Genomic DNA, 26,360 nt, shown 5'->3' on the forward strand with positions numbered 1-26,360 from the left:
TGCCTTTTGCGTGGTGAAGAACAGCTCTTGTTTTGTCTTCTGATTCATAGGTTATATATAAATATGTGTATCTGATTTGCAAAGGGGGGGAGTGTTTTCAAAGTTAAGTGTAATTATATAGTATCTCGTTTTGCACTGTTATGTGATCAAATGACTTGTTGCTATTAACCAGTAATAATAATAATACTATAGATATTTTTCTCTGGGAGGGATGGATTGTGGTTATGATTAGGGTAATGATTTCTGTAAAGGACGCTCAGGGAATCGGGTTGAAGATGATGTCTTCTGCCTTAATTTATCGTCCCCTCCTTGTAATCTGTTTCTGGGATGTTAATCGATTAATCAGTTCTCATCTCTATAGCTGTCATGGATTTGGACTTGTTTTGCTTTGTTTAACTTGAATTCCAAGAAAGGTTGGGTAGCCTGGAATAAATTACAGCTGTCCAGATAGAAGGTAATATCCAGATCCTGTTGGAATTAAACAACAACAACCTGGTATGACATGTAAAAAGGCAGCCGTTAAATCACTTTGACAGGTTCTGGTATGGGCAAAAGAGATGGAATTAAGATTTAATTTATTATTATTATCATTTTTTTTGCCAAGGGCGAAAAGCAGTCCTGTGAAGTTGGCCTAGGTTCTTTGCTGGGTTCTCCCTGACTGTCCCTCCCCTCTCAACACCCCTCCACCCCCCCCACCCCCCGCCTTTTCTTTCAGTTTTCTTGTCTTAGCTTTTGGTCGATTCTTAAGGAACCGGTGGATCAAGTTTTTTCTCTTCTTGTTAATCGCATTGCTGTAGCACTGACTGACCTCTCTCTCTTTTTTTTTCCTCTTTCCTGAAAGTACGTGGTGCCATTCCTGAGTGACTTTTCCTACTAGACCATCCCAAAGGGACGAGGGGGAGGGGTAGAAGGAGGAGGAGAAGGGGGGTGTTCCTTCTCTCTCATTTCTTGGTTTTGTTTATCAGCCGATCTGTTTGCTGGATTTGGGCTCGGAATGACCCACCTGTAAAGTGCTTTTCCTTCCTCCTTGCCTTGAACTCTGCAGGGGGCTTGGCTTGGAAGGGGCAAGGGAGGGAAAGAGAAGGGGGAAACACAAAAAACTTCTTTCTTTCTCTCTCCGTTTATCTTCAGCCCGACATTGTCACCTCCTCTTTGAGGGGTTAGAAGAAGCTGAGATCTCCCGACAGAGCTGGAAATGGTGATGAATCTTTTTTAATCAAAGGACAATTTCTTTTGTATGTACATTTCGTTTCTCTTTCTCCTTTTCTTTCTTTCCTTCTCTGAGGGTTAATAACCATTTCATTGATGGGGCAGACTTCTTTCGCTTCTCCCTGACGTTTCTTTCTTAATATGTGTGTGTTAAATGTGTACATTTTTAAAGAGATAAACTCATTTGTAAAATATCCGAAGAAATTGCTCCCCTTTAAACTTTACGGATGCCTTTCTTTAAAGCCTTATGTAATCATAATTTGAAAGAATTTGATAACAGTACAGCAGGTTGAAATTTAAGTGTTATGTAGTGACTGAGTTGGGAATTTGATCTGATTATTCCATAAAGGAAGAAAGAAAAGTTTTTTTGGGGGGGTAGGGAGGGTGGTGGTGAAGAAGGGGAGGGGAGGGAGAAGGGAAGTGGTTTTGGAGACAAGAAGTGAAGCTGCCTGTTTTCCAGTAAGTAATGGAGAAATTCCAGGAGCCAGGGCTAAATATACTTGGCGATCAATACAGAAATGGCTCATTGTGAATAATTTAGCTGCTGGTGCAGTGAGAGTTTTGAAACTAAAGGCAAAAAGGACTAGGGCCAAAGGAAAAAAAAATAAGTAAAAATCTCCTCAGGACATGTCAATTCTTTAAACTTTTTTCTTCAAAGAATACAGTTAGCTTATCGATCTTTTCGTTATGTGAAATCAAAGCTAGGGGGTGTCATCTCATACAATTTACTTTTGTTTCTGAGAATTAAGTTCTTGTTTTGTGTCATTGGTGCACAAAAATAATTCCCCAAACTTTGAAAAAGTGATCCCCTTCCCCTCTTCAAAAAGTGTATGAATTTTTCAAAATTGGAGTGTATTAAGTAGGCTCGGCATGGTATCCAACCATGGTCTGGCAGGAAATTAAGGTTACATTGAACAGGTGCTTACACAGAACTTGGGGTTGGCTAAAATGTCAATACAAGCCTGGCAGTTGGGTAACTGCTGCAGAAACCTTCGAGACATACTTGGGCATGAAGTTTTTTTGTTTTGTTTTGTATTTCTTCTGTTTGTTTGTCCTCCCCCCTCCCTATTAGAACATGATGAACCAACTTGCAACAATTGTGAATAGAGCTATCTGTATACTCGGGAAGTCCTCAAACTGCAGCTTGATTGTAGGAAGTAGTGAATGGTAAAATACTTCAATCCCAGTTAAAGCTGGCACTTTGGAGGTGTACCCCCTTCCTATTTTTTTCTCTAAACCGAGTAAATTCTGATTAAAAGAGTCATTCATTTCTTGCTGCAGCCCATCTCATAGCACACTTATCTTTCCTATCCTATCTCCAGCAGGAATCAGATCATTTGCAGAAAGAGTTCAGTGACTTGCAAATGAGCACATACAGTACACTGTAGTATGTTTCTTGGGCACAGGTTGCAGCAGCAGCAACATGGGCTAACTGCTTGGAGCTTCAAATAAGTTAAGCATTTAATGGCAGATACTGAAAGGAATCATTGTGTTAAGGGTATAATCTTTTGTATTGCAGCACTGCACTTTGACTATGGAAACAGAGGCTATTGATGGCTATATAACGTGTAAGTATTCATTTTCATTAATCTGTTATTGGTAATAAAATTATGTTTGCTACCTGTATTGTAATTTCTGAATTGGAAGTTTTTGTCAAGAACTGTAAACTCTTACCTCCTATCTGTTCACAATTTCACCTTGTAAATGAGTTTGAGAAAATAACACTGAAGTGAAATAAGAAGGAACTATAGATATATACCTGCTATATTAAGAATAGTAGCTTAACAGATCAACAATTTACTACTTTATTTTTTTTTCATTTACTTTAAGTCTAGAATAGGTCGGGTTACATATATGTCTACTAATATGGCATGTACTAAATACTTAGTACTCTGTAACCTATTTTTCAGACACATAATGTGAAAGAGAATTAGCTCACTCAAGTTGACTTTTTTTTTTAGCAAACTCTCCTTTCAAACATCTAACTCTCTGATAGCCAGCATTTTGGAAATGCTCATTAAAAATACTGTGTGCTTAAGGATTAAATTAGATGTTAAAAGAAAACAGTTTTTTCAACTAGAAGATACTTTAGAAATCAACTACTCCAGTCTCCATTATTTTACAGTTTAGATGAATGTGATAATGAAATTTTGTAATTTTTTAATCGTGGGCTGGTTGTTGCTTTTCGTCACTTCGTTCATTTATTATGTATTTCTAAATAACATTTCCTTATAGTTTCTTTTTAAGGGAAAAATGTATTTCATTAAAATCATATATGCATACCCCTGCATATACGATTACAAAGTTGGTAATTAGATTTTAGATGACAATGAACAGAGACCAAAAGATTTTATTTTGTGAAAACAGGTGACAATGAGCTTTCACCTGAAAGGGAACACTCCAGTATGGCAATTGACCTCACCTCAAGCACACCCAATGGACAGCATGCCTCACCAAGTCACATGACAAGCAGTAAGTCTTCATTTTATGATTTTTTTTTTTCCTATTTCTCTAGCGATAGACTTGAATTTGTTAGGTCTGTAGGGTCCTCTCACATTGTGGTGTAGCTGCTGCTATAGATTTTGTTAAAGAAAGAACAACACAGATTTATTCCTGTTCATTTTGGTATTGTAAAACATGAGCCTGCTTACTAGTCTGAACTATCCCAAGGTGGCATTTGGGAGCTGGTGCTTACCTGTATCAGGTAAGAAATGTTAGGCTTTTCTGGTTATTCTTTTGTCTTGCCAGGTTTATGACTAGTTTTGTTTTTGTTGCTGGGTAAAAAAGTATGGAAACACGTTATTTCCAAAGGACTCTTCGAAGTAAAAAAAAGAAAAAGAAATTATTTTCTGTTACCTTGGCACAAAGCTAATCCATCAGTGGTAGAATTGCAGTGTTAGTTGCTTTTTTTTTTTTTTTTTTAAACGTGTGAAAGTTTTGTGTCCAAAGCATTGGAAGTGAAATGTAATTGAAAATTTGTGGAACTCATTTACATCCATTTCTCTGACAAAGTGAAAGCATTTTGCTTTAGACTGTCCAGAGAAGAATTGAGAAAATTTGGAAGGATGTTTTGAACTTGCAGGAATAGACAGTTTTGGCTACTGTTTTTGATAAAGGGTCATTCATTGATATACGAAACATTGTTTTTGTGTAATAGAAAAGCAACTTACATGCTGTCAGTGACAGAAGACAAAATACTTTATTAAGAATTTGGTTTATTTTCTCTTAATTATAATGTTTCATAAGTTATCAAGTGCAAATGCTCTGTTACTCCTACTTAAACTTAATTTGAAATCGTGTGTTTATACTTTTGATATGTGTTATATTCTTATACAGAAAGGCCATCTGATTTACATGTAAATATAATTTAATTTAAAAGCTTTCTATTTGGGTGACATGTGAAGGAAAAGCATTTTCTTTCCTTTTTAAATGAAGATTTAATAACTAAAGAAAACTGAATCATCGAGTGAATTATGAGCATATTCTTAATATGTTAATTCTGATTATCCTGAGAGAACAAATTTTCTTTCCACTTCCCTCTTACGGTTTCAAAACTTGATGTTATTGTGAAACTACTAGCTTCATAAGTAGTTAAGACTTCTGAATTATAAGCAAGAGTATATAGAATACTATTGAATACATTTTGCAATTTGTTAACTTTAAGTGGTTCTAGTTATTGACTTGAAATTTCGACTGAACTATGTGAACTTACTTTACTTATTTAAAAGTTTTCTTTATTTTTATTAATGGGAAGCACTTCCTAGGAAGATTTCATTCTAGAAGCAGTCATTGAAATTCCTTTATCATGTAGGAAGAAAATTAATAGTGATGGAATGTATATTAAATTATAGTGCTAATCTCTTGTAATGGATCTTGTAGGATTAATTTAATTTTTCTGCTAGTTGGCTATTGATTTGATAAAAGTTATACTACTATTGCAATGTAGGGAGTACAATTTTTACATTTTAACATTTAACGTTACTAGGTCCTTGGCAGGATAGATATTTTATTTTTCAGATAATTTTCATTTAATTTCCTAAAGAGTAAAGATAGATTGATATGCAATTTCTGTTAGCTTAATATTTAGCTATTGTCTTTAGAAACATTGAATATAAGGGGTACGTAATATTGGGTAATCAGACTTTGACTGTCATCCCCCAGCCACTGCTAGAATATCAGCTGGAAAATACTTGTTAATTGGTTAATTAGCTCCTCTATTTGTGAATTTGATTTTGGTTTTGCAAGTAGTCCTTTCTAAAAGGCAGTTCACTCATTTATTTTAAATAAACATTGCAGAGTATGGGCATGATCAGTTTGGACAAATAAGAACTGTGCTTTTGATATTTGAGTTTTTCTCACCCAACAGCAGTAAAATTATGTTTGGTAAAGAGGTTTTGTTCTTGTTTCTTTTTTTTAACTTACTAGCCTGTGGCAATTCCATGTTAGTATAGTTTTTAGCTAAGCTGCATGTGTTTTCATGTTCTTTTCTAAAGAGTTGCAGGTTAAATATTTTGGCTTTCACTTCAGAGCTGTCTGTTGCATCCTTTACGTAGCCTCTATTTACAGTATCTAGGTTACCCACTTAGGTGTTAGATGGAGAAGATACCCATTTTTCCTCTCTGTTAGATCTAGGAGAATATCAGCATTTTAGATTGCCAAAGCAAATAGTGCTAGAGAGGGACTCTTGTCTGTTAATTAGAATAAAAGACCTACAATCGGTCACTCAGATGTTTTTCTATGACTTGGAATAATTTTTTGTGCGTGTGTGACTTGTCAAATCATTTGTGTCTGAGATTACTGGTTTTTCTAAATCCCTTTATATGCATTGCTGACTTTATTATATGAAAAGAACTTATTTATTTCCTGCATTTTTTAATATCTTCAAATAATATTTCTAAAGGGCTGTGACTTCCAAAAACAGAATTGCAGTTTTGGTTGAAAGTATTAGAGCTGAAAGTAAATGTGAAAACCTTTATGATAGAATAAGATAGGTTCCATAGCAGCAAGGAGGACAAGAGTATATGTGTAAAAGGTAAAAAAGTTATTTTAAAACAGTTTAGAAAAAAAATAAAAGGAATAAAGCCTTTGATTTTATGAAATAACTGACGTTCTAGCAGTAAAGTAACACTACCATGTGATAGCCCACTTATTTTGGCTTTAGGAAAGTGGTCAGTTTTATTCTAAGGTCATAGTCATTTGTTTAGGTTATTCGATGACTATTCTAAGATGAAGGGTGTCTGTATAACTCGCTGCCAGCTATTGTATAAAAAATAATGACAGCAGCTATCATTATTTGACAGTGCTAGAAGAGAGCATCGGTGACTTGGAGAGAACTAAAAATGTTACAGTGCCTGGCAGTCTTTGGTTTTAAAATTCAGCATGTAAGATAAAAAGAAGTAAGAGGCATTAGTGAACTTAACATTTTATAATGACTACATCCTATATTTTCGAGTGGATTTCCTTAGAGAAATTTAGACCTTTTCTTCTAGAATAAGGATCTCTTTGATAAGAAGATGGGCACTGTTGCCCAAGATCATTAGTGTACATATTGAGTCTGCTGACAATCTTCGGTGTCAGGGATGACAGTATATGCCTTGATGGCTACTGGAAATACACAGTGTTAAGTGATTTTAAAAATAGAATCTGGAAGTTAAGAATCTGAGACAGACAACTCAGACAGAACAATACAAAAATAATCCATATTGTATTTCGGTCCATCAGATGAGACTTACTTTGTGATTCCTTATGTTTCTGGGTTAGCTCATTCCCAATTCTTGTATAGTTGCTTCAGTATCGGTTTCAAACTGTGCTATACCTGCTGCTGAGTATTTTGAAAGATTTTTAAGGTTCAAAAAATTGTCATTAATCTTATTTTTCTCATTATCATTTACTTCTATAATGCTAATAAGTAAATTTTCTTTGGAGAGAGCTAATGGTGTGAAAATACATTGTGACATAAATTTTGTTTCTATTACTTTAAAACCTTTACATGGATCAACTTTGCAGTCAATGCCATTTATCAGTCAGTTTGATGGCCAGGTGGCATGTATGGAATTGGAAGAAGTAGTAATTCTAGTTTTACAAGACTCTGACCAATAATCAGGTCAGGGAATCTAGTTTATTCTTTTTAGAGTGCTTCACATTCATTTTTTTTCTTAGCTAGTTTCCATTTTTAGAACCTAGTGAAGCATAAGTATAGTATGATTTCTATTTTTCTTGGGAGGAAATGGAGGTTTGAAGAAACCAGTTGGCCTCTTAGGTCCCTTAGCAGAAGGATAAAGTTGTCAGGATTGGGAAGTAAAACTGATATTACCTTGTGGGTTAGTTAGATCACTTTATTGATAACTCTTGAAAATGTCATTATCTCAGGGTGCCCACCATGTCCAGTACTGACCCATGTTTTAGTGACAAAAACAGTATTACAGAAGTAGAATAGGGTTATTATGAGGGTGGAATGATAACAGATAATCTTGTTAGGCAGATGCTCTACTGCACTTTTAAAAATATAGCTTATGTTTTGGGACTCACCAGCTTTCTGAGTTGTCTTCTATATCTTAGTTTGGCAGTCACCCTTGGCTGGATTTCCATAGGACACACCCTAATATAACACCAGATGGACCTGATGTAAAAGCTTGCTCTGTTTTCAGTTGTAGTACTTAGTTTTGTGTATATACCCAACATACCTTACATTTAGTTTTTACTTGTCGGGAAATTAAAAAAAATAAGTTTGACTTGATTTCTTTACACCCATCAGAGGTAAGTGTCATGGACATGTACCAAAAGGAAAAAAAAAAAAAGGAACTAAAGGAAGTACGTATGAGCAGGGAATTAACAGCAAAATTTCTGTATTTTTTACTTTGCAGCTCATTCCACCCCCACCCCCCACCCCCCATCTTTTAAGTCTGCTTTGAAGTAAGAATAAATGTCTGTCTTGGAGAAACAAAACAGCTTACTGTAGAAGTGTTGTTCATATTGCCTCTATCTTTGTCCAAATTTGTCTTCCCCACTGGAAATACATTAAAAATGATGTAATGTGATTGGTTAGGTTCTTTTGGGAGTCTTCCTTTGAGCCGTAAGGAATTGAGATCCCTGGGTCCCATCCTCTTCTCTCCTGACTTTGAATATCGATACATTTTGATTTTATGATGTTCTGAAAGATCAATAGCAGGGTCACAGTCCTAAGATGAGGTAGACTATGTTGTTTTTCTTTGCTTTTTTCCTTTATATCTGTTTATATAATATATATTTATTGACCTGTTAGTATTTTCCTTTTGTGAATTAATCAAGACTCAGGATATCTCTGCTGAAATAGGTAAAGAGTATTTAGGAACTATTTTCCCTTATTATAAATGTGTCATCACAACTGGAGTGAGAGAAAGAAGGGGGGCATAATTTATTGAATATATATAGGATGCCCAACACTATACTAAGTGATCCATATTATTTCACTTAGTCTCCACAACAGCTCTGTGAAGTTACTCTGTTTATACTACAGAAAACTGAGGCTCAGAAGCAGTAGATTGCAGGTGGTTAAAAATATGGGCTTTGGAGTTATACAGGCCTGTGTTAGAATTCTTGCTTTGCCACTAGCTTGCTGTATGATCTTAGTCATGTTACTTCACATCTCTGAGCTCCAGTATTCTTATCTGTAGAATTGGGATAAGCAATCCCTAAGTCAGTGGGCTGTTGTGAGGTTTATTTTTTTATCTTTATTTTTCTTCTTTTTCACTGTGCTGCGTGACACGTGGGATGTTAGTTCCTAGGCCAGGGATGGAACCCGTGCCCCCTGCAGTGGAAGTGCAGAGTCTTAACCACTGGACCACCAGGGAAGTCCCTGTTGTGAGGTTTAAATGAGGCAATATTATGCAAAATACTTAGCGCAGTTCCTGACACATGCTAAGGTCCAATAAATAATCACTGCTGCTATCACTCAGAGTAGGTAAGTTTCTTTTGCACCAAACCATGATTCATAAGAATGTTTTCTTTTTTTTTTTTCAAATCAACATCTGAAATTCAGATCTTTTGCTCTTTCCATTTTACTACATAGGTCCAGGGAATGGAGACAGGCATTTCTAATAATTTAGGGTAAAAATGAAAGAAAACCCCCCTCTATTATTTAAAGCATCTGTGAAGATTTTGGTTAAGAAAGAAGTAGAGTTTGTCTATGTGCCAGAGATTCTTTTTATTGGGTTTCAGTGTTCCTGAGCTAAGTTTTATATTTTTGGTTACATGTAAAGAAAATCATTGCTTATCATTGGTGCTCTAAAGCCACCAGTCTTTAAGAATGGAAAAAGTCCTCTTAGTAGAGTAACCTAGCCATATCTAGAATCAATTCTTTCTTTGAAAATCTGTATCTAAAATTTCACCGTATTTGTTGCTTCTGGTAGTACCGTCGATTCTCATTTGATGATACTTAATCAAGTTGTAGGCCTGATTGTTGCTAATTATGCATTTTGGGGGTAATAGTTTAGGTGTTTTAAATTTGAAGTAAACTTAAAATAAAATTATCACAAGCATTTGACATGTTGCTATATTGTTCTAGTTGATTAATTCAACAAATATTTGTAGGCTATCTTTTATGTGTCAGGTACAGTAAGGTGAATCCAAAGGTGAATAGTACACTATTTTTGTCCTCCGGTAGCTCATGCTCTGGTCCTCCGGTAGCTCATGCTCTGGTTTGAAAGAGACATCTGAACAGGGCATTATACTATGATAACCTCAGTGTTCTTATTATTATGGGGAGTGAGGGGTGGTACTAGTTTGAGAAGACTTCCTGGAGGGAGATGCTGCTTAAGCTGAGACTTATTAAATGAACAGGATTTAGGAGAGAAGCAGAAGGCTTGTTCACCAAACAAACCCACAGTGGGAGCTGAGAAATAATATGATATGTTCTGGGAAATACAAACAGATTGGTATTTCTGGAGTGCAAAGTTGGAGTCTTAGAATTTGAAGCCAGAGATGACTCTGGAGAATTAACCAGGGCAAGATAATGGAATATCTTTTATAAGAGGAAACTTGGATTTCATTTTCAAGGGAGCACGGGATGTTAACAAATAAGATTACTTCAGTCTTTTTATTGACATGGATCATACCAGCTACAATAGGAGTAAAATGATTGTGGCTGGGGAACACTCTAGGGGCAGGAGGTTCTTTAACAGGCTGTTGCAATGACAGAGTGAAAAGTCATGAGAGCCAGTGGTAGTGAAGATAATAAGGAAGAGAAGGATTTGGGAAATAATAGCTTAAAGTGGACAGGACTTGGATCGTAGGGTTAAGGATAGGAGAAAGTTCATGATGATTATTAGATTATTGGATAGATGGCAATAGGTTCCATCAGGGAAGATAGGAAATACTGGAGCAGGTTTCCAGGAAAAGATTTAGTTTAGTTTAATTCTGTATACAGAGAGTTTGAAGCACCTGTGGAATTTGGGAGAGGATAGCAATCAGGCAGGAGGATAGTTTAGACTAAGTGTGAATTTTCCTAATTAGTGAAATCTAATATGTAGCTTGTGGTTTTGTTACTTTCCCTCCTGTATTACTTTAACAATAGTTTAGTATTTCTTTAAAAAAATTCTTCCCTAAGTAATTCTCAGCATTTGATCAGTGATCATATTTCCCCAACTGCCCCCATTGAATCAAAATTCTATATGGAAATGTACGATCACAGGTTTTAATGAACTCTTTTTGCTTAATGGAGTCCTTTTATGCTAGTCTCAGAAGTTGGATTAGTTGATGTGATTGACTCACTGATTTTTAAACAAAACATGCTAGCCTTCTCCTTAAAATTTTGTGGTCTATTTAATATCATAACTTTGATGGTTACATATTAAAAAAAAATCATATGCCATACACTCCAAGGCCTCTACTGTAATGATTTGTCTTTATTCTGTAACCTATTTCTCATCTATAAATACATAGCTTAAAACATATGAGGAATCATTTGTTAACTAAGTACTAGCCAGTTCTGCTACATTAATAGCCAAAGAATTTGATGATTTTATGTAGAGCCTTTTTGAAAACTTTGAGATAAATATACAACATGATATATATCATTTGGAAATTATTTGGTACATAATTTTTTTAAAGTTTATAATATTGTGCCCCTTGGGATAAAATAATGTAAGGGGAAAAGTGTGGTATAGAAAACATCTTAATCTATTTCCTTAAAACATATATTATAGAACACCATCTTAGAAATTAAGCCCTGATTACCCAAGACACCATGAAATTTCAAATGAATGTTAATGATGAAAATAACTTCATCTGAGATTTCCTGTATGTGGAGATTCAGAACTTGCTGTGGAGATATTTTTATCTTTTAATCACTGATCCAGCAAACATTTATTAAGCATTTTCTTTGTGTGATGCACTGCTGATGCTGGGGCACAAAAACTGTGTTAGGGATTTTTTTTTGGAGTGGATGTTATCTTTCAAGGTCCAAGAGAATTCATATTTTATTTGCAATATTAATAATCCCATTGCATTTAGAAGCAAATAAGTGTGTTGTGCTCACCATAGTTTATATCCATTGTAGAGAAATGAACTGCTTCTCACCTTTTACCTCTGAGAATTCTTCAAAAGTGTATAAATTTGAAGACACAAAATGAAACAGAGACAAAAATACAGCCAGCTTCTAAAATAGGCTCCCACAGGAGAACATTTCCCCAAGAAATTTTCTATAATGTAGGATTTTGTTCTCAGCCTTATAAGTTCCGAAACTTGATTGGCAGCATGCACAGAGCGGCACCACATCTCAAGGTTGACTCGCATTAAACAAGTTTACAAAAACAAGTTTACAAAAAAGTTGGAATACCAATTTATGTCTGTACTTTCATTAAAAATAAAACAAACGAACAAAACCTGAACCAACTAACATAGGATCTGGATCACCTCAGTTGGCTTGACCAGATCTGTTTTTGTGTGTGTACTGACCTATATGGGTAAAGCAACAAAGGTCATTTGGTTAGCAAGGAATACAAACAAAGGGAGTTAGTTACATAATTCAAATGTTTAATGGCATCAGACTAAGAGACCCTAATATGTTCAGCATCACAATAGAAATAGCAGTGCCATTTGCATCAGTATGGTTGAAGTCTTTTGTCCAATTCCTTCTTCCCTGAATGGACATGGATTTAGATTCCCTAGATATAGCCTCAGCCAAAATACTTCTGAGAGTCATTTTTTTTTCTTGGCTTCCTTGGCTAAATCCCGCAGATTCAGTTTTTAACTTATACATGTAATCAGGTTATAACCAATTCTTGTCAGCCTAGGATCCATTCATTTTCTTTAATGTAATTTTACATTTCTGCTTAGATTTGTTAAGTGTTGATATAGCTTAACTCTATGAAAGCTATCTTATAATACCTATAAAGGATACCCCAACTACTATTACCATAAATTCAAACTTCCATTCGCAGAAATGTTGATGGGTGATGTGGCCAGCAGTTTAAGAGGTCTTAGTATCTATTTTAGATGAAGATGGAAAATAGCACTGCCACCTGAGAAAGGCACCTTACGTTAGCTGGGGATCTAGGAGAGCTTCTAATTAATAGGTCAGGAGGAATAAACATCACACTAGCTTCATGAAATCTCTGAAGTAGTCCGGCCACAGCAAATGAGACTTTATAGACAAGTATAGTATTTTAGGTTAGTTAATAGGGAAGGCTATCTTAATTACTGAGTGTGAATTTAAGAATATTTTTTCAAAGCACACAGCTTTATTTTGGGGCCACATGTTGATTATAAAGAAATTACAGATTTTCCAGATGTGAATCTTTGAAGAAAATGGCTATGCCTTATCTATTGGGTTGGCCAAAAAGTTCGGGTTTTTCCTTAAGATGTTACAGAATATTTCTTCATTCCCAATATACAGTATCATACTGGGTCATTGTAGGAGCCCAGTAATTATTTATTGAATTAAGGAACTGCTTGTGATTCACATATTGCATATGTGTATTTAAATAATGTGTTTCTGATCTATTGGAGGAAATTTGGAAAGTTGATTTCTTAGATGTTGAAATAATTCTGAAATCCCATTTTACTTGTGATTTTTTTTGTTAGGGTATGTATTTATTTCAACCATGTCTCAGTCTCAAAAGGATTTTGTAATCTTCAGATCAGCCCCAAACAGATGATCTTCAAGATTCTAAACGTCTCTTTAGTTTTCTGATTCCGTACTAACATAGTCAGTGGAATTCAAGTTAGTGTAAATGTTTCAGTGAATATGTTATAGTCATCATCATCGTCTTCATTACTAATATCTTTATATGACACATTCAGTGTTTACAGATTTCACACCACATATAATTTTAAAATCAGTTTTTCTATCACTTATTTAAAACTGCATGTACAAAATGGAATGCTTCAATTAACTTTTCTTATGCTCTCCAGATATTTTGAGGAGCATATAATTAATCAGTGTAAAGTCACGTTCTAATAAATTAACATTCTGGTGTCTACACCTTTGACATTTTTGTCATTGCTCTCTTATTATCATGGAAGCTGTAGCTCTCCTTACACCTGACGGTGTCAACTTTACCTACTACTTACTAAGACATCAGTATGCAGGGCTTGGCCATATTTTGAAGTGCTGGGAAGCTGCATTGCTCTGTTTCTGTTGAATTAACTAAGAATTTCTGGCTGAGTTCTAAAGAGGAATTATTCTTTCTGCAACTATATAAAACATTTCCTGTTATGTCATTTTCATGAAGAGCCTTGTTGTTTTGTTTTTGTTGTTCAAAACAAACATTTTAGCAAGTAGTATTTACATATGGAAATATATTTCTTTTGTAAGACATGTCTTTCAAGCCTTTTAATCAGACTTATGTCAGTATCTTTATTATCCAGATGGTCTGAGGTAGATTGCATTATTTTCATTACATTTGTTACCTTCTTGATGGAAAAGTAGCATTTGTATACCTTTTCGAGCTGAGGATTTACGTTTAACTCCTGATTGAAGTAGGTTCATTTATTTTTACTAGAAATTATTGCTTAGATTATTCATATATCACTTAGAGCTTGGACATTGGGCTGTTTAAGAATTTTTAGGTATTGAAAATAGGTAAGTAGTACTTAATCATTTTTAGACTGTTTTAAAGTTATAAGTACTTTAAGAACACTGATTCTAATGTAGTATTTTGAAATATAAAACAAATTCTATTATATTGCTGAATGTTGCAAAATATTTGAAAGTGGTAATAGATTTTGTTTGAACATAATTGAGAACTAGAAAAAGAAATACGAGATATTTTTCTGTAAGTCTTCTGTTTTTTACTCAAAATATGAATTACACACTGCCATCTGTCTGAACTATGACAGATTAATGACCTAATTACAGTTTTTGGATTCAGTTTTTTGGGAACAAAAAGAAACACCCCTGCTCCCCAAGAAAACATTTAAAATAAATTATTTTTACATATATTGTGCTAACAATAAGGCTATCTTTTGATGAATTTGAGTAGTTTTAGTTGGTCCCACAGTTTGAGTACAATAACTGGTAACAGATTTAAAGATCTGTTATTTTTTAAGCAAATCAGAGAAATTATAGTTAACTAAACAATTGCTTTCATACAACTGTATGTGCAAGAGAGAGCCATTTATGTTTTAAAAGTGTGTGTGTGTGTGTGAGAGAGAGAGAGAGAGAGAGTGAAAGCAAAGAATAAGGAAGGAAAGAAGGAAGGAAAGACCAGACTATTGGTAGTGTTCACTTTGGCTTATGTGAAGGTAAATAGGGTGTTTTATCATTTATTCTAAATAGTTCTGCATTATTTGGATCTTTTATAAAAGATCTTTTACTTGTATAATTAAAAAAAAAAACGAATTCAGTCAACCATCTTCTCAAAGCACGGAGCTGTTTTGTAAGAGAGACAATGATATCGCTGATAAGAAAGGTCTAACCTTGAAATTTCAGTGATATAATAGACTCATGAAATTGGACTACTGCTGTTAATGATAAATACTGAAGTCAGGGGTATTCTCATATACAAATGCTGTCAACAGACTCATTGAATATTATTTTAAATTTATTCTGAATATAAGGTGTTTTCTTAATGGCTGTAATACGGTGGAATTTCCAAATAAAGTTACATACTCTGGAAAGTTTTTTGAGTGATATTGATTCATAGCATGAGATGCTGTAAAGTAAATAATGTTCATATAAGTGTACTTCTGGCAATGGTAAGGAGACATGTAGCATTACGATGCCAAAAGAAATCTGAGTAGAATAAGTTAAAACTTATCCTTAGGTTTTCCGTTCTACCTTGTATATGATAATAAAGTTTACTTTTTTTTTTTTTTTTTTGTGGTACGCAGGCCTCTCACTGTTGTGGCCTCTCCCGTTGCGGAGCACAGGCTCCGGACGCACAGGCCCAGCGGCCGTGGCTCACGGGCCTAGCCGCTCCGCGGCATGTGGGATCCTCCCGGACCAGGGCACGAACCCATGTCCCCTGCATCGGCAGGCGGACTCTCAACCACTGCGCCACCAGGGAAGCCCAAGTTTACTTTTTTAAAAGACCCTTAGTCTCTTTTCATGTTCATCAATTTAAAATTCCATTGAATGTTGCTCATTGAAAGGAAAGAGTAGAGGTATGGAGTATAGAGAACAGAGAAGAGAGCTAGCTCAAGAAGAGAGAACACAAATGGCGAATCCAGAAGTGAGGGATAAGCCACAGAACCCACTTGAGTTAGCAGATCTACTGGAGAGAGGAATAGGCAAATGAAAAATAGGATCTTTCCCTTCCTTTTTTCTTCTTTCAGAAAGCATAAATAAATATCTGAATTTGTAAGTTAATTAAAGAAGTTACCTCCTGCTTGAGTGATGAAGAATGTGGCCATAAGATTAAAGTGGTTTCTGGTAGAAGATAAATGATAAATTTTGATAGTCAATAGAAAGAAGTGTACTTTTTCAGATATCTGAAAGCCAGGGAGTGAAAGATGGGGGTTGACTGGTTAGAAGAACTGGAGTCCTAAGGGTTTCAGCCTAGAAAGATTGGAAGATTGAAGCAGTAGAAGTCGGTAGTATAAAATAGATTGTTTGCTGTCATAACCCAGTGGTGTTACTGATGGCCATCTTGGACTCACCTATTGCTTTTATCTTTTGCAAAAGTGACTGAAATATGTGCTGTGTCTGAGAGGTATCCTAATTGGTTGTGTTCCTAAATTATAACGGATGCAGTCAACTTTGATCTTGTCCCTCAATTGCCTTTTTACTTCATTTCAGTGGGAAAGGCCGTTGGGGAGTTAGGGAGACCATAAGCCTGCCAGAAACAGTAAGAACTTTCTCTGCTTTCTTTTTTTTTTTTTTCCCTCATGGGAGGCAGCAATGAAGAAGGAACTTGATATTGAGCAGATGAGATGGGGTTTTGCATCCAGTTTTTGTTCTCTGATCTCTTGTTTTTCCATTTTCCTCCTGAAGTATCTAAGACACAAGCACTGAGTGTTTCAAAAGACTTTCTTCAGATCATACCCTGTCAGAGATTTAGAATTCCCAGGTTGGCTGTTACCTACTGGAATACTCTTCTAAAATTAACCTTGTGATAATACTGCAGTAAAAATTTATCAGACGTGAGATGAAGTTTACACATGTATTATTGTTGAAGGGAAGGTTTGCTAAGCCCATAAATAATAAAAACAAGATCAGGGTATATGTTTAACTGGCTTAAGAAAAAACAGTTTTTAAGCCTATTAAAAGTCATATATTTTATTTGTAAAATATTTTAGACTATTCGAAATGCTTTCACATCTAACATACAATGTGCTCATTAAAACTGGATCTTAATATTTATTTAAGCAGTCTCAGAGGAATCTGTTCTTCCTGGCGTTACTTAAGCCTTTTATTTGTTACTAGAAAATAATAAACATATATTTTTAAAAAATACAGAACTGAATGAATTTTCCTCTTGCCCTCCCTATGTGGTAAAAGAAAAGTGAGCCCTGATATATATCAAATGTGAGACCTCTAGACAGATATTTCATCTCTTAGTATCTCAGTTTGTAAAACAGGGATATTAATAATCTGCTTTGTCAGAGTGGCAAGTGTTAGAAATAATACATGTAAAGCCTCCAGAATGGTGACTGGCATGGAGTAAGTTAACCAGAATGGTAGCTATTATTTTATTGTTAGATGAAAAGAGTAGGAGAAAAAACTTGAATCAAATAACCGAGAAAAATATCCCACATACATGTGGTATCAACTAGTCTTCTAGAAAGGATGTGCTTTTACTCTGCTTTTAATCAACAACAATTAAAAAAAAAAAAAGTAGTCCAAAGCATTGCTGATAAAACTCAAGATATCTGCATCCCTGAGTGGATATTTTTGCTCTTCATCTGTCTGAGTGCTGTCAGATCGTCCTTGTTTGAAAAGAAATGTGTGTGCAGATATGAGGCAATTATTAATTCTGTTGTATTCAAATCAATTACTAAAGAAATGAAGCTAAAATTACCTAATTAATGCGAATCACAAATAAACCTGCTCTGTTTGTGAGGGATGTAATTGAAATGGTAATTATGCGGTAGGAATGCACTTCATTTGAAGATGGCAGTTCAGAAGACGTGTTTGGTGGCAGGATTTGACTGCACAGTGCGCCTCCCTCCTGACCTGGCCCAGAGAGGGGTCTTGTTTACTTATTTACTAGATATGTTGGTGAGTGAATTCCAAGTATGGTTCTGAAATTCCATGAATTTCCATACTCATGGAGCTCTGTGTCCTACATCATTACCCATCTCTCTGTTGCATATCTGGAATTCTCAGAACTATATATCAGTCCCCAGTAATGTCCATTTTTTTCCTCTGTGAACAATCAAGAAGAAAAGTGGATATTCTTTTGAGAAGATTTTATAGCAGAATACATAATAAACAGGCTACTCATAGATCATTGGTTAAAAGATGCTGAAATCTTTGTGAATCCCAATGAGATCATTTAAAGTTACACATTTTGCTCTGCACGTCTGAAGTGTAACTTTTCCTGGGTCTGGGTTACTATGAGCATAGTGTCAGTGCAGTCAGTCCTTAAAACCAAATTATCCTTTTATCCAGGAATAGTTTCCTCTCTAAAAACTAGGAAGCCTTTATCACTTCCTATCTTGTTTTACCATTACTCCATTGCTTGTGTACATCTTATCGCCCCTGTAAGACTGGAATCTCCTTGAGCGCAGGGAAAATGACTATAATCTCTACAGCCTGAGGGGTAGCCGTCAGAGCCTGACTTCAGTGCTGATCAGACTTGGGTTTATGACTTGGGCTGTGCTATGTGTTAATCTCCAATTCCTCCTTTGTCAAATAGGCAAAGTTAGTGCTTGTCTCTTGGGGTTGTTGTGAGGATTAATAAAACACTTCAGTAAAGCTTCTATCACAGTGCCTAACACATTTCAAGAAATATTAGTTTCTCTTTTCCACAGAAGTTAGCTAGCATGTTGCCTTATACGTATGTGTCTCCATCAAGAAGGCTGCCTATTAATTTTTAACTACATTATGAGTTAATATGAATTGCTTATTTGGCTAGACACCTTAGAGATGTAACTCAGTTATTTCTATAAGTTATTAGATTAACCCCACAGGTTTGGTCACTTCAGCACTGTGTGTACTAAGGATACATCACCCAGCTAGTCTTTTTACCCACAAGGCAGTTTTAAAATAAATGGTCTAAAGTTAACACTAGCTTAGGCTCTTGAACTCTCTTCGCAGCACTCACTCAAGCAAAATACTGTGTTAGACTAAAAGCTTCAAGTGCTTAGAGGCCTCACATGACTTCATAAAATGCATCTTTTTAGGCCAATGTTGCTCTACAGTACAGAGATAGATTTTATAAAGATTCTAAAAGATCTGTAGACAATCTTTATATATATATATAAATTCACCCCAAGACATTTTGGTTATTTGTTTTTAAGAAGTGTGAAGTAAGCGAGATTGTTGAGAAAGTTTATAGTTTTAAAGTTATTATTATTCAATATCCTGTGATAAGCCATAATGGAAAAGAATTTTGGAAAGAATGTGTACGTGTGTGTTGATATACATATATATATATATATATATATATACACACACATTTCTGAATCACTTTGCTGTACAGGAGAAATTAACATTGTAAATCAACTATACTTCAATAAAAAAATAAAGTTATTGTTATTATTTTGTCTAATGAAGGTTTCTAATTTCCACGATCCAAGATCTCTCAAATCATAACCTAGCCATTTAGTAGACACACATGAAAATGGGAGTAATACTGCTGCTGTTTTTAGTGAACTCTTACCCAGTAGCTAAATCCCAAAGATCGTTTAAAAACCCATGAATCGGGCTTCCCTGGTGGCGCAGTGGTTGAGGGTCCGCCTGCCGATGCAGGGGAGGTGGGTTCGTGCCCCGGTCCGGGAGGATCCAGCATGCCGCGGAGCGGCTGGGCCCGTGAGCCATGGCCGCTGGGCCTGCGCGTCCGGGGCCTGTGCTCCGCGGCGGGGGAGGCCACAGCAGTGAGAGGCCCGCGTACTGCAAAAAAAACTCCCAAAACCAAAAAAACCCATGAATCAAATGCCTCTTCCTTGAAACTGTACACATTTCTGCTTATGCTAGATTGTGAGGCCAGACCTTAATTTTCTTAGAGCAATCGTGATACTTATCACCTTTGTCCATGATATAATTGTTATAACAGTACCTAGGATCAGATACCCAACCTTTAGGAAAGTTTCTTTTTCCAGTTTTTATCTGAATCCTTTCTTGAAATAATTGGTTAAATGTGTCTGTAATTTTAAAAGAGCGACCAATCGTTACTTAGTTTTACAGACATCTGTAATCATGCCTATAGCTACAAAAAATCAGGTGGTGTATTTAATAGCTTGGAGAATGCCAAGTCTTCTCATTGTTTACATTGTAACATCTTCTTAAGAACTAATCATTTTATTGCTTCTCTACCTTTGGTTTTTCTTTTTCTTTTCTTTTTCCTTTCTTTATTGTTACAACAAAATTGTATGTTATTTGGAAGTTCATGAAATGTAGTTTGCTTGGTATAGGTTCTGTAAAGTAAGCCTATAATATTTAACTGGCATATGTTGGAAAGCAATGTACTTAATCCTAACTGAACTGAAAGTGCTTGTATCTCTATAGTAGCAATTTAATGATAACAGGTCATCTGCATTTTTATGCTGAAAAGAACCCTTTGTGGTAATAAATCCGTAATTTTCTGTTTCCCATTTTTTTTTCTTTTTTTTTTTTTTTTTTGCGTTACGCGGGCCTCTCATTGTTGTGGCCTCTCCCGTTGCGGAGCACAGGCTCTGGACGCGCAGGCTCAGCGGCCATGGCTCACGGGCCCGGCTGCTCCGCGGCATGTGGGATTTTCCCGGACCGGGGCACGAACCCGTGTCCCCTGCATCGGCAGGCGGACTCTCAACCACTGCACCACCAGGGAAGCCCACCATCTTTTTCTCTATTGTGTGAGCAGTTGGAGTTGAATTACTGTAAAATACTTTTGCTGCTAGCAAGTTGTTTTTAATAAATTAAAGTGCATTGTTACCTACTTGGGTGGCTCTTCAGGATGGTGGGGAACTTCAGCACTCCCCCAAATGCTTGCTTTGCAAGTGTGGAGTTCTTGGATACATTTTGGATACTGATATATTTTCAGAATCATGTATCTGGATGCGCACACCTCTGGCGATTAAGGCCTATTAAGTTGTATTTATCACTTTATAATAAAGCCTTTTTTTGTTTTTTTTGCTTTAAAGTGCACTCGTGCTTTGAATTTGGTGTTTTACTTCTTTGCTTCCCCTGAGAGACCCTGGGCTTGGTCATCAGTACTTATTTCCAAGTTTCTACTTTTACCATGTGTTTTGATTTTCTAGGTTACTGACTATTGAGATAAAGGAAATGGTCCAGTTAGTTGCAATCAGAAAGCTAGAAGCTTTTTTTTTTTTTTGCGGTACGCGGCCTCTCACTGTTGTGGCCTCTCCCGTTGCGGAGCACAGGCTCCGGACGCACAGGCCTAGCGGCCATGGCTCACGGGCCTAGCTGCTCTGCGGCATGTGGGATCTTCCCAGACCGGGGCACGAACCCGTGTCCCCTGCATCGACAGATGGACCCTCAACCACTGGGCCACTAGGGAAGCCCAAGCTAGAAGCTTTTGATAGAAAAGTGAGAAAAATGTGCTGCCCCTGTCTGAGAGAAAGAAACAGAGAGGGAGTGGCTTCATTAGAAGTGTCATAATCAGTGGCTGCCAATTACTCAGTGAACAGAAAACATCTGGTATTCACCTACATCTATTAGCAGCCCTTATGTTTCCATCTGCAGGTCATTGTCTCTTTCTCAGTTTCTTTTTTTAAATACTACAGTGCTTTGACTTTCCAATCTGTATCTGGTACTGGTCCTTTCCTCAAACTCTACATCTAGTCCATCAGAAACAGTTGGCTTCACTTTGAAAATATATCTTTAAAAAAATTTATTATTTTTGGCTGCGTTGGGTCTTCGCTGCTGCACCTGGGCGTTCTCTAGTTGCGGTGAGAGGGGGCTACTCTTCGCTGCAGTGCGTGGGCTTCTCATTGCGGTGGCTTCTCTTGTTGTGGAGCACGGGCTCTAGGGTTTCAGTAGTTGCAGTGCGTGGGCTTAGTAGTTGTGGCTCACGGGCTCTAGAGTGCAGGCTCAGTAGTTGTGGTGCACGGACTTCGTTGCTCCGCGGCATGTGGGATCTTCCCGGACCAGGGCTCAAACCCGTGTCCCCTGCATTGACAGGCAGATTCTTAACCACTGTGCCACCAGGGAAGTCCCCCAAAATATATCTTGAATTTACAAAATGTTCACTCCTACATCTCTAGTCTGAGCTGCCATCACTTCCTAGTCTTCTAAACCTAAAATATTACAAAAATTTGTAGCTGGTCTTTCTGCCTCCATTCTTTTTCCTCTTTGCCCCATAATCCACCCAATAGTCAGACCTGCACTTTCTAAAACTGAAACCAGATAATAACCATCCATTGCTTTAAACACAAAACTTTTCTATTAAAAACAGAATAGAGTTGAAATTCCTTTCCACAGTCTGCAAGATCCTGTAGGACATGTGGTTCCTGCCTCTGTCTGAGTCCTCCTCCATTCTTCTTCTTCTTCACTAAACTCTCAAAATATCTCCCCTCTTTCTTCTCCTCGGACAGGGCAAGTTCATTCCCATCTGAGGGTTTGGAACACTCTTCCATCATAACTTTGAATGAAGCCTCCTTCTTTTCTGCTGTCACTCAACTGTTGCCCCTTTGGAGAGGCTTTTCCTGAGCACCCTAGATAAATAAGCCCCTCTCAGGCATTCTATGACATTACCCTATTATATTTTGTTGTACTTAATAGTATCTGAAATTATCTAGTTTATTTATTTGTCTCTTCTCTCAACACACGCTTGAAGAACATTTGTCTTGGTCATTGATGTAACCCCAACACTCAGAATTGGGCCAGGAAAACATAGTAGATGATACATATGGGCTCAAGGTCTCACTAAATGACTGTCCTTTCCCTTCCATAAATAGAATTCTGCATGCGTGTGTTTATGTGTGTGTGTGTGCATGCATGCCTGTGTGTGCACATGCACCAGTATGGTAAACACAGTATTTTATATTGTAATATCTATTCCAAAACCTGTACTTTAGAAACCTGCGCATTGAGGCCCACATGGGGAAAGAGTAGAAGAGTGATTTAAAACCTTATGTTCTTGCTCTTGGCCTGGTGTTGCTTCCCTTACATAATTTGCTCTTTCCTTCTTTTCATTCATGTGTTCATTTGCTTCATTCACAATAAATATTGGGTACCTGTTTGCTCTGGAACATAGCAGTTTCTGTGGGTGCAGCTGTTGTTATGCTTTGGGGTGGGGCCCAATGGAAGTGGTTAAGATTTTCAAGTAACATAGACCTGGGGTCAAGTCCTTGCTCTGCTCTTTACTTTAAGGTAAATGTAGGGAATTGCTGATATTTGATTGTTCTACTATGTGACCTTGGGAGTGTTTCTTGGATATTCTACATTCATTTCCTTCAGCTGTAAATAATAATACCTGTCATAAGGTTTTAAGAAATAAATGCATTAACTTACATAAAGCACTTAGCTCATTTTCTGGTGCAATTAACTGTTATTCTTTGTAGTTTATAAATATTTGCATATTATTTTTATACTTATTAGATATGGTTCCTAAGATATTACTTGAACTATAAGTAGTATCAACTCAGTGTAAAGTTATCTCTTGCCTTCTAGAGAATATGAGTATTTTTCTTACTTGATTGTTATAACGTTTAGAATATTCTTTTCCATTAAAAAAACAAACAAATTTGCCATCCACAAATTCCACTGTCTCACAAATCCATTGTGGTGTTTCACAAATTTATTTTATTTTATTATGGTAACTTTATTTAGCTTTTCTATTTGATTTTATATTACACTTAATAGTATTTTAATTATTATGGTTGATTATCATGATAATTTAATAGTCTCTTAGTACTTAGGAAAGGGAATCCTTTATAAAAACAATCAAATCTCATTTCTTTAGTTCCTAGGATGTTTTGGAAATACATTTTTTAAAGTTAGTTAATTGGGTGGAAAAATTACATGTTATAATTTTCAGAAAAGAAAATTGATATATCTAACCAAAAATTCTGATAATATTCAATAGATTAGAAGCTAAGGAGAAAATGACAAGTATACCATTGATTGCAAATTACTTTTATTTAGGTTGGATTAACTGTCTTCATTCTGTGACTATATGTGCATACTATAGATCAATACGGTGTTCAGAATGGGGTTAACTATCTGGAAGGAAGTGGCGTTATTTAAAACCTACGGCTGGAAAATACAAGAATTAGAAATTATTTGATTAATGCTGGATCACATAATTATCCAATGATTAAAGACTGCTTGGTGGAACTGACATAATGGGGCTTTCTTTTTGGAAAATAATATTTGAATTATAATGGTGTTCCACTTCGTATTTAGTAAAAATGCAGTTCACTAAGAATACACTTAGGGTTTAGACAGAGACCTAGCCTCTGTAGCTTAGTGGTTTGGCACTTCTGATGCAGATTTGGGGAGAGGTTTGAAATTAGGATATAAAATCAGAACAGCATGACTTCAGCTAATGTACTGTTTGCCCTTGACCCCTTCTCCACTACCTGGCCGTAACTACTTAATGCCCATTTTATTTACCGTTTTCATAGCTAATGAATAATAAGAAAACGTTCACCAGGACATGACTGTTTACCTCTCTAATAGCCATTTACAGATGGTGCATGTTGTGGCTGTCACAAAGCCATGTCCTATACTAACATTTGATGTGAGTATCTGCTTGCCATTCTGTATTGTGGTTGGAGCTGGAGAAATAGAAAACTGGTCATTTCCCGGCAGATAGCAGTAAGTTTCAATTTAGTCAGAATGCTGTATGTACTGTGATAGGTTTATAATTATTACACAAAGATTGATGGTTTTTTGGTGAGTATAAATTTGTACAGCAGTAATCCATTAAGAAATCAATAATCATTCCATTCTGATGGGTAGTTCCTATTCACTGTTATAAATGTGTACTTGGAGCTGAAACCAGTGCCTTTTTTTTTTGAAATTGTAGTTGATGCTGTTGGAAATGAGGGGATTATTATAACACTTTTTTCTTCAATCGGTTCCTTTTTCTTTGCCTGTGTTCTCTTGCCCCATATGGCATACCTAATGAAAGACTGCATATTTTCATACCATTTACAAAATTTATTTAGACCTCTTTTAATGTTTCGGTCTCCTTTTCTCCATCTTTTACTTAATTGTTTAATAATGGCAAATCTAAGTTTAAAGTACCTCAATGTTTCTTTTTGTAATGTGTAGGTGATTTATTAGCAAACGTACATGATCAGGAAAGTGTGGTAGTTTCTTCCCTTTAAAATAAAATTTTAACCTCAAAGCTATAATCTCATAAAAAGCAAACCTAACATTTATTTATTACACATACCTGTTAAGTACTGTGCTAGATGCTTTTGGCGGAAGCAGGGATTAAAACAACATTGACCTTGCTCTCAGACAAGCTTATATTTTAGAGAAAGGGAGGCCAAAATCAGCACAAATAACATAAGGATGTGAAGAAAGAAGAAAAGTGGTGGGGGAAATGTCAGCTCTGAAACCATTCATTACGTAAGTTCCGAACTGGAACTTTGGTGTTATGGTATGATAGTGCTGGGGATGATGGGGTGTGGGTAGTGAGCTTCATCCCACAGGGGATGTGGCCAGTGTTACAAAATTCTGCCATGGTCTGGGACTGAAGAGTAGTCTAAATAAAGATTCTAAATAAAAGTGACATAGGGACAGAGTAGAAAGTTAAAACAGTAGAGAAAGATATAAAATGAAAAGTAAAAGCCCCACTGCACAGGTAATCCCAGCCCTCCGTTTCTCATGTTACTAATTTCTTAATTATCCTTCCATAAGTTTTGGTATATTCTAGCATGTTAAGTCTAGTGCTAGTTCAGCTAGAATATAGACTACCACATCTATATATTTTTCTATTTTTTTTTTTTACTACCAGTAGGATTACACTGTGCATACTGACTTATGACTTGATTTTGCATTTAGGAATTTTTTTTGGACTTTTTTTTTGTTCTTGGGGGCATATAATTCCATTATATGTTATACCCTGAGGATACACTGTGATTTACTTAGATAGTCCTTCAACGATGAGCATTTAGTTTGTTTCTAGGTGTTTGCTATTACATAAACAGTGTTACAGTGAATGGCCTGTCCATCCATTTACCTTTGCACAGCGTCCTTAGGATAACTTGGCTGCAGGATTGCTGTCATGAAGTATGTGCAATGACCATTTTGGTGGATAAAGTATGGGCAGATTGCCCTGTGAAAAGGTTACCAATTTACACTACAAGTAGCCTTTGGGTCGTTGTTTTGTCACCTTCGACAGCACTGAATTTTATCAATGTTGGTTAATGTGATAGGGGAAAATAGTATCTAAGTTTATTTGACATTTCTTAATTATGGTTACTTAAACAGTATTTTGTATGTTTGTTGGTTGGAATGTCTGTGTTTAATTTCTGTCCATGAAGAACATTTCTACTTTAGCATCCAGAAGAAATTATAATTAAAAACTCTATTAAGAACTAGGAGAAAGGAGGAAAAAGGTTTTATTTGGGGTCCATGTCTCAAGGCAGATTTAATGGGAAGATACTGATTG

General features: G+C 36.1%; 1 protein-coding gene across 15 annotated transcripts in view; it reads left to right on the forward strand.

The window, feature by feature from the left end:
• The window catches only part of IKZF2 (IKAROS family zinc finger 2), a 227,721-nt gene that overhangs the window by 951 nt on the left and 200,410 nt on the right, over positions 1–26,360 (forward strand). For 2 of the 15 annotated variants that reach the window (XM_089916416.1, XM_022567600.3), the window contains exons 2-4: positions 1,132–1,235; positions 2,729–2,777; positions 3,577–3,681. In XM_089916416.1, the coding sequence (XP_089772542.1) occupies positions 2,744–2,777; positions 3,577–3,681 (139 nt within the window). In that variant the 5' untranslated portion in view covers positions 1,132–1,235; positions 2,729–2,743. The other 13 variants (XM_089916413.1, XM_022567598.3, XM_089916422.1 and 10 more) reach the window with 10 other exon arrangements.

This window comes from Delphinapterus leucas, chromosome 8, assembly GCF_059928025.1.
Source record: "Delphinapterus leucas isolate spDelLeu-1000000601 "Yukka" chromosome 8, BTC_Dleu_Yukka2, whole genome shotgun sequence".
Classification (NCBI taxonomy): Eukaryota; Metazoa; Chordata; class Mammalia; order Artiodactyla; family Monodontidae; genus Delphinapterus; species Delphinapterus leucas.